Here is a 14,039-nt window from a genome sequence, read left to right on the forward strand (position 1 = left end):
CCACATAATTAGAACACAAAAAGTTAAACTGTGAAAATTGCCATTTTTTCTTCTTTAAACAAAACAAAAAATCCTTACCTTCTTCTTAGATTATTAATTATTGGTTCCAAAGCAGAAGAGAGGTGAGAGCTAGGCAAGTTAAGTGACTCTCCTAGGGTCAGATAGCTAGGAAGTATGAGGCCAAATTTGAACCCAGGTCCTCCCAACTCCAGACCTGGCTCTTGATCCACCTAGTTGCCCCTTTTATTTCCGTTAAAAAAAATTTTTTTTAAAATCCTTACCGTCTGTCGTAGCATCAAGAGATACTAAGGGTTTTTTTTCCCCTTTTTGGAAGGGAAAAAGTATAATAAAAACTATTAATGCTAAGACAGAAAAATAGCAATGGCTAGACAATTGGGGTTTAGTGACTTGTCCAGGGTCACATAGCTAGGAAATATGTATGGTCATATTTGAACCAAGATCTTCCTGACTTCAAGCCTGGTACTTTCTCCACTGTGCTATCTAGCTGCCTCTTAATTTGCTGAAGTTGCTGAAAAAGCTTGCTTTGGGAGGGGAAAAAATATAATAGAAATTATATAATGTAATATAAATTCCAATCGATCAATCTGAACTTTTCTCTTCTATGAATGTTAAAAAATGTTACAAAATGGCCTCAGCCACTTCCTAGCTGTGTGACCCTGGGCAAGTCACTTGACCCCCATTGCCTAGCCCTTACCACTCTTCTGCTTTGGAGCCAATATTGACTCCAAGACAGAAGGTAAAGGTTAAAAAAAAATGTTACAAAGGCCTTTTTTTCAGGATCCACTTTCTGCCCCCATAAACCCTGCCCTCTATTCACAACTGAAAGGAAAAAAAATAGCAACCTTTGTTTAAGCCAAATTAAGCAAACCAAATCCATGTCTCAAAGCCATGACCACTAACTAAATCTCCTGTACCCCAAGTCTTTTGACTCCCTGTTAGGAGGTGGGTGACATGCATCAATTTCTGTCTTCTGAAGATATGGCTGGTAATTTCACGGATCAGAGTTCTTAAGTCTTTCAAAGTTGTTTTTCTTTACAAAATTGTCCTGGTACAAATACTTCTCCTGGTCCTCCTTATTTCAACCTGTTCATACTAACCAGTTATCTCTTTTGTCATTTCTCATGATTAAAAAATGTTTCATCTCATTCAATTTGTTTAGCTCTTCCCCCATGGATGGGTACCCCATTAGATTCTAGCTTGTTGTTTCACTCCCCCGTCCCTTTTAGGAAGATGTAATTGTTTTTCTGGGACATTCTTCCTCTTTAAATGAACTAGATGTATTTTCTTAACATGCTCTTTTCATGTCCATTTTTTACAACATAATTCCCCTAATATCCCCTTCCCTAACACTGACAGCCAAGCTATACAACAAACTATTTTCTAAAGACAAAAAAAAGGAAAAAAAATATAACTGAACAATGCATAGAAAAAATCTGAAAACATATGCAGTGCCTTGTGGACCTCCCACCTCGTCAAAAGAGTGGGTAAGAGTGTTGTCTCATGTTTCTTCTTTCGAGCCATGTTTATTCTTTCTAATTTTCCTACATGCATTTTTAATTTGTATGTGATTGTTCTTTCCAATTACATTATTTTGGTCATATTGTACATTGTGGTCACTTTGTATGTTATTTTCTTGGCTCTATTGGCTTTACTCTGAATCGGTTTATATAGATCTTTCCATGCTTCTATGTATTGATTACAGTCATCATTTAAGAAATGAGTACGGTAATGCCCCATTACTTTTAGGTCCCATAAGTTGTATGGGCATTCCCTAATTGATGGGCATCTTCTTTGTTTCCAATTCTTTGCTATCACATCCCTTGAGTCTTTGTTGCAAATGTTATAGTTACTCTGATCTTTTGATCTACAATAATTTTATACACTGAACAGTAGTGTCTTCCTTGGTTTACTTCCATCTCTAGCTTTTGTTCCTAAATTGGGATTTTGTGCCAGCTCAAGATTCCACCCATGCTGTGCTTTGGGGTGAGATGATTAGTCAAGTCCTGGGTCCCAGTGCTCACTTCTACCTCCCAGGGTTAGGTCCACCTGCATCTTTGAAGTTCAGAGTATTGGATCTTTAGGTCCTTCAATGGTATCTTAGTACAGAATTCTCTAATTCTACAGAAAAGGAACTTGAGGACCATAGGGATTAAATGACTTGTCCAGGGTCACCAATAATGCTAGTGTCAGATCTAAGTCTACAAAGAACCAAGATCCTCCAATACTGTGAATACAACATTCTTACAACTAAAACTCTACCCCACCCTCCTCCACAAAAAAAAAAGCTAAAAGCTAAAAGCTACCAAATAAGGCCAATGAGGTCCCCATATAGCCAGTCTCTTTCCCCCAACATATTTGTATTTATTTCATTAAATATTTTCCAATTACAGGTAAAGACTTTTTAAAAAACACTCTTTTAAGAAATCTTAAATTCCAAAGTTTCTCTTTCCCTCTTGTCCCTCCTTCCCTCTTGAGAGTTGGGGATACCAATCCTAAAAACTGTAGTTCCTATCCTCAAAAAGTTTCCAAATAAAAGGGGAAAGAATATATAAAAGGAAGCTGTAAAGTATAGGAATGGTGGGTGGATGGGTGCAGTGCTAGGAGGGTACTGGACAAGGTTAATGGAGAAGTTAAACAAGTCCCAAATTAGTGCCAAGAAGGAAATAAGGAGCTGTTCTGACTTTGAGTTCCTTCCTTAACTGGAATGCTCTCCCCATTTTTTGTATTTCCTCTTTACATCCTCTTTACATCCATCTCCTGTATTCTATGGTTTCCTTTAGGACTCAGCTCAAGTCCCACCATCAGTCGGAGGTCATCCTCCACTGCTAGTGCCTATTTTTCCTTATTATCTCTTTAGGGTAGAAACCTAGCAGTGGTATGGCTGGATCAAAGGGAATGAAATCTTTAAAGTCCTTTGGGCACAATTCTAAATTGTCTTCTGGAATGGTTGGATTAATTCACAATTCCACCAGCAATGCATTACTGTCCCAATTTTGCCACACTCCCTCCAACATTTATATTTTCTTTTACTGTCACTCTTAATTTTTAAAAGAAAAATCTATATAGTAGACATTTCAGACCTATCAAACATGCTACTATAAAATATCCATTCATGTATTCTTTGTGAATTATCCAACCATTCCAGAAGGCAATTTGGAACTATGCCCAAAGAGTTTTGAAAGACTGTCTGTCTTTTGATCCAGCCATAGCACTACTGGGCTTGTACCCCAAAGAGATAATAAGGAAAAAGACTTGTACAAGAATATTCATAGTTGCACTCTTTGTGGTGGCCAAAAATTGGAAAATGAGGGGATGCCCTTCAATTGGGGAATGGCTGAACAAATTGTGGTATATGTTGGTGATGGAATACTATTGTGCTCAAAGGAATGATGATCTGGAGGAATTCCATGGGAACTGGGAGAACCTCAATGAACTGATGTAGAGAGAAATGAGCAGAACCAGAAGAACATTGTAAAAATAAAGTAAAACATTGTGGAACAATACAGTAATGGACTTTCCTACTAGTAGCAGGAAACAAGCCAGGACACTCCTGAAGGACTTATGGGAAAGAATGCTAACGACACTTAGAGAAAGAACTGTGGGAGCAGAAATGCAAAAGCAAAACATATGAACTCACTTATCACATGTATATATGGGAATGTGATTTGAGGTTTAGGCTTTAAAAGATCGCTCTATAGCAAAAATGAATAATATGGAAACAGGTACCAAGTGATAACATTTCCAAACCAGTAGAATTGCTTGTTGGCTCTGGGAGGTGGGAGGGGAAAAGGGAGGGAGGGAAAGAAAATGAGTCATGTAAACATGGAAAAATATTTGAAAAGAAAAAAAAAAGGTTACATGAGGCAAAAATGAAAAAGAAAAAAAAATAGAGCTATATATAGAGAGAGCTATATTCACCCATGCATATGCTTCTATTTCTATCTCTTTGAAGATGGGGATATATATCTACCTATCTACCTGTCTACTTGTCTGTCTGTCTGTCTGTCTATCTATCTATCTGTGTGTATCTATCGGTCTATCAATTATTTAATCATCTATCTTTCTAGCTGTCTCTATCAATCTATCTTTCTGTCTAGATAGATATCTATCCACATAACTATCTATATCTACATGCATCACTATCTTTTTATCTTTACAGCTACATCCATCTAAATATACATCTACCTACACCTATACACATACATGCACGTATACTTATGTGTATACATATACATTCAACACACTTATCTAGAAGATTCAGAGCTGGATCCACACATACACATGCACATATTTTCAATTTCTATCTATCTCTATGTATAGAAAGAGATAGAGACAAGGACATCAATATTTAGATAGATAGCTAAAAGATTTAGAGCTAAATTCATACCCATATTTCTATTTCTATCTATCTCTACCCAGAGAAAGAGATAGGGCTTTCTATATATTTATATAAATAGATATCCATATAGCTATCTATTTTTATAGTTATATCCATCTATATCTATCTACATATATACATACATGTCTGTCTCTGTAGGTGTATAGATACACATCCATCCGAGCCATCTATCTATCCATTCATCCATCCATCCATCCATCCATCCATCCATCCATCCATCCGTTCATTCGTCATATCCATCCATTCATATATGGGATTCCTGTTTTTAATCCCATTCAGGCTCTGTTAGTCAGCTCTCAGGATGAGCTCCAACAGGAATGGACTTTGGATTTCTGATCCCAACACCTCCCCACTTTACTTTATAGAAGAGGGTGTGGTAAGTAAACAGCAGATTACATGTGATGTAGATTGCTCCTACTGGAATCTCTTCCCTTTTAACCTCACTGAAACTCCTTTAAGGTCTCAAAATGTAATATAGTTTGGAGTGGTTTAGCTGACCATTTGCCCGGGAAAGTCCACCTTCTCTATTTGCTCTGAAGAAAGAGACAGAGAGACAGGAGGGTTCAGGCAACCAGACGTACCTGTCGGGGAATGCGTCCATGATACCAGGCATGGCTGCGTAAGTCTTCTCCGCTGAGTTGTAGCTCCTCTTCCAATTCTTTCTTTAGCAGCCTCTCGGGGTTCCTGTCCATGATATGTCTTTCCTTGGAGAACTGCAATACAAGGCATCAGGGGTGACTCCTCTTTTCCTAGGCCACTCATCCCACCTGGCAAGTTATACCGAGTGCTGACCACCTGCTTTGATAGCCAAACTAGCATTTGCCAAAACTCTAGCTCAGGTAGAGGAACCTAGATAAGAGCCACAGTCCACAGTGACCTTTCATTCTGCTAACTATAAGTATGTCATAAAAATGGCATCGATGTATGGGGAATGTGGCAGGAAGCCCTGTCAAATCACTTGCTTTGATTAGCCAGCTCAGGTAGCATTTGGAGTCCAAGGGGCAGCTAGGTAGCATAGTGGATAGAGTTCCAGGGCTGGAGCTGGAGGAATCTGGGTTCAAATCTAGCCTCTAGCTGTGTGATCCTGGGCAAGTCACTTGACCCCCATTGCTTAGCCCTTACTACTCTTCTGCCTTACAACCAATACACAGTATTGATTCTAAGATGGAAGGTAAGGGTTAAAAAAAAAGAACTGATACTAATAAGGTAAAGGTTTAAAAACCCCAACCATCTAGAGCCCAGACGTAGGGGTACGGGAAGACAGATTTTCTAGCTCTAAAGAAAGAAGTTCACCATCCTCACAATTCTCCATTGCCAAACAAATATTTACAAGCCTGGAAAGGCTTGTAGAATTGATCAGGCAGAAAGTTTTCATTATGGGGATAAACTAGATGCATTCCCAATAAGATCAGGAGTGAAACAAGGATGCCCATTATCACCTCTACTATTTGACATTGTACTAGAAACACTAGCAGTAGCAATTAGAGAAGAAAAAGAAATTGAAGGCATCAAAATAGGCAAGGAGGAGACCAAGTTATCACTTTTTGCAGATGACATGATGGTCTACTTAAAGAATCCTAGAGATTCAACCAAAAAGCTAATTGAAATAATCAACAACTTTAGCAAAGTTGCAGGATACAAAATAAACCCACATAAGTCATCAGCATTTCTATATATCTCCAACACAGCTCAGCAGCAAAAACTAGAAAGAGAAATCCCATTCAAAATCACCTTAGACAAAATAAAATACCTAGGAATCTACCTCCCAAGACAAACACAGGAACTATATGAACACAACTACAAAACACTCGCCACACAACTAAAACTAGACTTGAGCAATTGGAAAAACATTAACTGCTCATGGGTAGGACGAGCCAACATAATAAAAATGACTATCCTGCCCAAACTTATTTATCTATTTAGTGCCATACCCATGGAACTCCCAAAAAATTTCTTTACTGATTTGGAAAAAAGCATAACAAAGTTCATTTGGAATAACAAAAGATCAAGGATATCCAGGGAAATAATGAAAAAAAACACTAATGAGGGGGGCCTAGCAGTCCCAGACCTCAAATATTACAAATATTACAAAGCAGCAGTCATCAAAACAATTTGGTACTGGCTAAGAGACAGAAAGGAGGATCAGTGGAATAGACTGGGGGAAAGCGACCTCAGCCAGATAGTATACGATAAACCCAAAGATCCCAGGTCTTGGTACAAAAATTCACTATTTGATAAGAACTGCTGGGAAAATTGGAAGACAGTGTGGGAGAGATTAGGAATTGATCAATACCTCACACCCTACACCAAGATAAATTCAAAATGGGTGAAAGACTTAAACATAAAGAAGGAAACCATAAGTAAATTGGGTAAACACAGAATAGTATACATTTCAGACCTTTGGGAAGGGAAAGACTTTAAAACCAAGCAAGACATAGAGAGAATCACAAAATGTAAAATAAATAATTTTGACTACATCAAATTAAAAGGCTTTTGTACAAACAAAAGCAATGTAACTAAAATCAGAAGGAAAACAACAAGTTGGGAAAAAATCTTCATAAAAACCTCTGACAAAGGTTTAATTACTCAAATTTATAAAGAGCTAAATCAGTTGTACAAAAAATCAAGCCATTCCCCAATTGATAAATGGGCAAGGGACATGGATAGACAGTTTTCAGATAAAGAAATCAAAACTATTAATAAGCACATGAAGAAGTGCTCCACATCTCTTATAATCAGAGAGATGCAAATCAAAACAACTCTGAGGTATCACCTCACACCTAGCAGATTGGCTAACATGACAGTTATGGAAAGTAATGAATGCTGGAGGGGATGTGGCAAAGTAGGGACATTAATTCATTGCTGGTGGAGTTGTGAACTGATCCAGCCATTCTGGAGGGCAATTTGGAACTATGCACAAAGGGCGATAAAAGAATGTCTACCCTTTGATCCAGCCATAGCACTGCTGGGTTTGTACCCCAAAGAGATAATGGACAAAAAGACTTGTACAAAAATATTCATAGCTGCGCTCTTTGTGGTGGCCAAAAATTGGAAAATGAGGGGATGCCCATCAATTGGGGAATGGCTGAACAAATTGTGGTATATGTTGGTGATGGAATACTATTGTGCTCAAAGGAATAATAAAGTGGAGGATTTCCATGTGAACTGGAACAACCTCCAGGAAGTGATGCAGAGCAAGAGGAGCAGAACCAGGAGAACATTGTACACAGAGACAAACACACTGTGGTATCATCGAACGTAATGGACTTCTCCATTAGTGATGGTGTAATGTCCCTGCACAATCTGCAGGGATCAAGGAGAAAAAAACACTATCCAAAAGCAGAGGACAAACTGAGGGAATAGAAACACCAAGGAAAAGCAACTGCCTGACTACAATGGCTGAGGGGACATGACAGAGGAAAGACTCGGAGTGAACACTCTGATGCAAATACTAACAACATGGCAATGGGTTCAAGTCAAGAACACATATGATACCAGTGGAATCACACGTCGGCCACGGGGGGGTGGGAGGGAGGAAAAGAAAATGATCTTTGTCTTTAATGAAAAATGCATGGAAATGATCAAATAAAATACTATAAAATTAAAAAAAAAAACAAAAAAAAAGAAAGTTTTCATTATGCATCTTCTAGGGGCTAGGCATGGGGGGCCCAGACCCCAAAAATGAAGTGGTTCCCCCCCTTTCACAGAGCTCACTCAAACAGAAAAATGGCTTACATGCTGTCTAGAGCTAGAAGGGCTCCAAGAGATCCCACTTTTCTTTCTTTCTTCCTTTCTTTTAAAAACTCTTCCTTTCTGTTTTAGAATCAATACGAAATATTGATTGCAAGGCAGAAGAACAGTTAGAAGAAGGCAAGGCAACTGAATTGAAATGACTTTGCTCAGAATCACAAAGCTAGGGAGTATCTGAGGGCAGATTTGAACCCAGTCCTTCCTAGCTCCAGCCCTGGCTCTCTATCTATTGAATCACCCTAGTTGCCTCAATTCTCTCATATTTAAGTAAGGAAACCAAAACCCAATTAGGAACAATCACAGCATCTGAGTCAATCAAACCACTCCCTCTGATTCCAGATTTGGTCTCTAACTACCATTTGGTCCATGGATCCAAGGGGATTTCCCCCACATTCTTGGTAGCTCAAGAAAATGCTAGAACTCTACACCTTGGGGCAGTCAAGTGGTTCAGAGGAAAGAGCATTTTGCTGGGAGTCTAATGGGCCTCAGACACTTCCTGGATTTGCGACCCTGGACAAGCCATTTGACCCAGTTTGCCTAGCCCTTGCCGCACTTCTACCAGGAGAATTCCTACCAGGAGAGAAGGTGAGGGTTTAAAAAAAAAAGCTCTACATCTGGAATTCTAGCCTAGTCCTTCCAGGTATGCTAGTTTATATTCTGAACCAATTAGAGAGGAGGTATCTGAGCCTATGAGAACAGAAGAAAGGAAGAAATCAGGAGTAAGGAAAATGCCACATGCTCTGTTTGGGTCTAACGTAGAGGCTCTGGCAAGTTTGTAAATGGGGAATAATAATAATTATTATTAATAAAAGGGAGCACAGTATATAGAGAGAAGGCTGAGCTAGAAGTCCCATTTCTGACACATCCTGGGGTGTGACCCTGGGCAAGTCATAAGTCTTCAGGACCCTGGGCAGCTCTCTAAGGTGGAGCCATGAGCTTGTTTTAATAACTGTATTTCAAAAGATGTGGTTTTCTTCATAATCCTAGGTATTCTATTTTATTTGTTCTTTTTTAGAGAAACTCTTACCCTATCTTAGAATCAATACTGTGTATTGGTTCTAAGGCATAAGAGTGGTAAGGGCTAGGCAATGGGGGTTAAGTGACTTGCCCAGGGTCACACAGCTAGGAAGTGTCTGAGGCTAGATTTACACCTAGGATCTCTCATCTCTAGACCGGCTCTCAATCCACTGAGCCACCCAGCTGCCCCCTAAGGGGGTTAAGTGACTTGCTAGGAAACATCTGAGCCTAAATTTGAACCCAAGACCTTCCATCTCCAGGTGTGGCTCTCTGTCTACTGAACCACCTAACTACCTCTTGAGGATTTTATTTTAACCATTATAAAACACAGTTCTGAAAGGAGCCCATAAGTTTTCACCAGGCTGCCGAAGGGGTCCAAGGCACAAAAAAAGGTTAAGAATCACTCCTTTGCAGAACCAGGAGAACATTGTAGGCAGTGACAACAATATTGTGGACTGACCAACTGTGATAGACTTAGCTACTCTCAGCAATACAATGATCCCGGACAATTCTGAGGGATTCAGGACCAAGAGTGTTATCTGCCTCCAGAGAAAGAACTGTGGGGGTCAGAGGCAGATCAAAGCATTCTATTTCACTTTAGTTTATTTGGGGGGGGTTGATTTTTATATGATGATTCTCTTACAAAAATGAACAATATGGAAATGTTCTGCATGATAATACATGTAGAACCCAGATTGAATTGCCTGCCACCCCAGGAGGGAGACAATTTGGATCATGTAACTTTGGAAAACTTATGTAGAAATTTGTTATTACATGTAATTGGTAAAAATAAAGTATCTTCATTAAAAAAAAGAATCCCTTCTAAGATTCTAAATCTACATGGATTTAGAGTAAGACTCCTCACTGGGAATTCATTATGGCAATGAAATCATAGATCCAATCCAAAATAATGCTAGTATAATCACTGATGTTTCTAGAATGTTTTAAGATTTATAAGACGCTTTTTTCTCACAAGAACCCCATGAAGACAGCCCCATCTTACAAGAGAAATCAGAGGGCTTATTATGGTCATGTGAAGAGCCAGGATTCAAACCCAAATCTCCTGGATACCTACAGAATAAGCAGATCTCCAACTTCTTGCAACCTAAACTCTCCCAAAGAGTCTCTCAATAAGTAATGGGTATCAATACCCATTAATCATTATCAATACCCATGGGGATCAATACATGGGTAGCTAGGTGGCTCAGTGGATAGAATACTGGGCTTACAATCAGGAAGACTCATCTTCCTGAGTTCAAATCTAGCCTTAAGTACATGGGTGACCCTGGGGAGGTCACTTAATCCTGTTTACTTCAGTTTCCACATCTGCAAAATGAACTATGGAAGGAAAGAGCAACTCACTCCAACATCTCTGCCAAGAAAACCCCAAATGGAATTGTAAAGAGTTGGCTATTACCAAAAGGATTGAACAACAATAAATATATTGAGTTCACCTTCTCTACTCCAGGAGATATTTATATAGAGGTTAGAACAATGCCTGGCATATGGTTGGTTCTTCATATTTATTTGTTCTCTTCCCCTACTTTACCCCCACCTCTGAGAAAAAGAAATTAAGGGAAAAATCATGGCATCTCTTTGCAAAGTAGGCAACTCTATACCTTGGCAGTCTTGGTTAAAGACTTTAGAAAGAGATTCCATGCTTCAATGGTGTTCTCTACATCATGATCTCTCTCTCCAACCAGAACATTCAGCCCAGTATTTCAGGTGCCCCCACAATCTGGCTCCATCCAACCTTTCTAAGTATTTGAATATTCTACCATTCCCTAAAATGCAGGATTCCTTCTATTTTCGTGCATTTATCCAAGGCCTTCCTGGAATGCAGTCACTCACTCCACATCTCTGCCCCTTCAGGTTCCTTATCTTTCTTCAATGCTTAGGGACCACCCTCTTTCTTCTCTAAAGCCTTTCTAAATTGTCCTGTTATTAGTGATTTCTCCTCCTCCTTCTTCCTAAAAACCTTTAATTTCCATCTTAGAATCAACACTGAATCATGGCTCCAAGCAGAAGAGCAGTAGGGGCTATGCACCAGGATTATGTGACTTGCCCAAGGTCACAAAGTTAGGAAATGTCTGAGGCCTATTTTGAACCCAGGACCTCCCATCTCAGGGTCTGGCTCTGTATCCACCCGGCCACCAAGTTGTCCCTATTTTCTCCTTCTCCTAATCACATTATGTTTAGTCATTTGTGTGCGTGTAGAACATTAGCAACTCGAGGGGATGGGCTCTTTCTCCTTGAAGAGTATCTCCCACCTGCCCCCCAAAACTTAAATATTCGTTGAAAAGAAATGAATCATTCTACATGTAAAATTCCAGTCGCCCTTGGTTGGTTCATTCAGTAAGGACTCACCATATTTACTGGTGCATTTCTACTCTTGGTATTTCCTTCCCCTGTTTTTGAAGAGGTAATTTCCTCCTGACAGCCTACTCCTGCTCATGTCTCCCCGTGGTAAAAAAATCAGAGCATTTTATGGAACAGCTTCGGCAAAATTTACCTTCTTGTAGACACACTTAATCAATGTCGGTCTATTGAATGAATCAAGGTTATTACTCGCTGTTCCTGTCAGAGGAACAGGCGGTAAGATTTCCGACTGGTAGGGCTTTCACAGACAAGGATGATATGATATGTTTTCACAGCAGCTGTTAGAGAAGATACTGTTTTGTCTGCTTCCCTGATAACAGTCTGAAATCTTAGGATGGTGTGGGCTTTTTTTGGTGCTCTTTTCAGTACTAGAAGACAACTGCTCCCCGTTTTATCATTACTTTTCCCTCTGGGAAAAAAGTATATTGGGGCAGCTAGGTGGCTCATTAAATAGAGAACCAGGTGAGGAGATGGGAGGACCTGAATTTAAATCTGATCCCAGACACTTCCTAGATTTGAGTCAGCAAGTCACTTATCCCCCATTGCCTAGCCCCTATCACACTTTGTCTTTGAACCTATACTTAGTATCCATTCTAAGACAGAAGGTAAAGGGTTAAAAAAATTGAGTTTGGAAACACTATTTCTGCAGGGACCCCACCCCCTTCCTTCCTCAGATCTAGCAGATTTGTAGCTGGGAAAGGCAATTTTGGTAAATGGAGAACATGGGGGAGAGATGAAAAGAACAGGAAACTCTGGGGAGCCCATGCCTCAGCATCCTGCTTCCAACACCAAAAGCAGGTTCATGTGTCTACAACACAGGCAAAGTGTGTGAGGCTAGCGTGGTAGCACTTTAGGAGAGAAGACGAATTTCTACTTCTTCGACTTCAATTGGACAGTCAGGAACAATTTGGTCCTCGACTACGAGACTAGAAACTAAATTCTCCTTTTCGTCTACTCGCTACGTGCTGGGGGTGTTGAGATTCCGGGGTCTAAAGGAACGAGAATCACCAAGACTTGAGTTGTTAAGAGTTCTCCCTGTTTCCTTGAAATTACTTTGTATATATTTTATATCTAATAACTGATGTAGTCTAGCTCTATGTATAAAGTTCTAGGAGTACGTAGTTAGGTGGCAGAGTAGATGGAGCTACCTGGCTCAGAGTTGGGAAGATTCAAGTTCATATCTGAGCTCAGACACTGGCTAGTTGTGTGACTGGGCAAGTCACTTCACCTTTGTTTGTCTTAGTTTTCCCATCTGTAAAATGGGGATGACAATGACACCCACTTCCCAAAGCTGTGAAGATCAAGTGAAACAAGCCTTTGTAAAGCACTTAACACAGTTCTCTGGCATATAGTAAGTACTATATAAATGTTAGTGGTGATGATGATGATGATGATGATGATGATTATCTTCATCAGCAGCAGCAGCAGCAGCATTATCATCGTCATCAATGCTGCCATTATTTAAGGGAAAAGACTTTGGTTTTGCCATGAGGTCTGTAAAATTATAGATTATGGGCTGGAAAAGACCTTAGAGATCATTAGAACCAGTCCTTTCATTTTCTTAAACCCTTACCTTCAATCATAGAATCCATATTGTGTATCGGTTCCAAGGCAGAAGAGAGGTAAGGGCTAGGCAATGGAGGCATGGAGGTTAAGTGACTTGCCCAGGGTCACACAGTTAGGAGGTGTCAGGGGCTATATAGTGGAACTTGAGAAGATGAGCCTTCCTGACTCCAAGCCTGATAACTGTTTCTAATAGTCTGCTTAAAAAAAAAAAGTAAAATAAAATAAAAAACAACCATTTACCTTGTGTCCTAAAATTGATACTGTGTATCAGTTTTAAAGCAGGTAAGGGCTAGGCAATAGAGGTTAGGTGACTTTACCAGGAACACACAGCTGAGAAGTGTCTGAGGCCACATTTGAACCCAGGATCTCCTGTTTCTAATACTGGCTCTCTCTCCACTTAGCTGCCCCTCACCCCCTTTATTTTATAGATGAGGAATCTTGAGCCCTAGAGAGACTGGGGTCTTACTGCTAGCAGGATTCTCTCCAGGGTTTTATGGCATCACACTCTCCTTTATAACCCCAGTGCCCCTTGAGAACCGAATATATGCCTGCTGAAATGAAAATGAACTGCATCAAAACACTGACAGACTCTGTGTTTGCTTCTCTCATCTCTGGGCCTGGGAATCTAACCACTGTGCTACCTGGCTGCTCCCCCCACCTCCCCCTCAAGTATTTATCAAGTGCTCACTCTGCATCCCTGTGCTAGGCAGCTGGAAAGGGTCTTGGGACAAGCTGCTATCTGGCGACTAGGCTCGGGACCATAACTGTGATGAGTAACACAGAGAACTCCCAGATGTGAAAACTTCCCTTCCTGAGGCAGGACGAGCTCCTCTTCTCTTTTTTCCTAGAGGCTGATAAGGTAAGCCATTTGCCCAGCACCAGTGAGCTGCTGTTATTTTCTGTCTAG

At 40.1% G+C, this 14,039-nt stretch overlaps 1 protein-coding gene across 2 annotated transcripts in view; it reads right to left on the reverse strand.

Moving 5' to 3' along the window:
* The window catches only part of BCAR3 (BCAR3 adaptor protein, NSP family member), a 174,793-nt gene that overhangs the window by 28,946 nt on the left and 131,808 nt on the right, over positions 1–14,039 (reverse strand). For both annotated transcript variants that reach the window (XM_007484989.3, XM_007484990.3), the window contains one exon: positions 5,002–5,133. In XM_007484989.3, the coding sequence (XP_007485051.2) occupies positions 5,002–5,133 (132 nt within the window). The remainder of the gene's footprint in view (positions 1–5,001; positions 5,134–14,039) is intronic.

The sequence above is a fragment of the Monodelphis domestica genome, chromosome 2 (assembly GCF_027887165.1).
Source record: "Monodelphis domestica isolate mMonDom1 chromosome 2, mMonDom1.pri, whole genome shotgun sequence".
Taxonomy (NCBI): Eukaryota; Metazoa; Chordata; class Mammalia; order Didelphimorphia; family Didelphidae; genus Monodelphis; species Monodelphis domestica.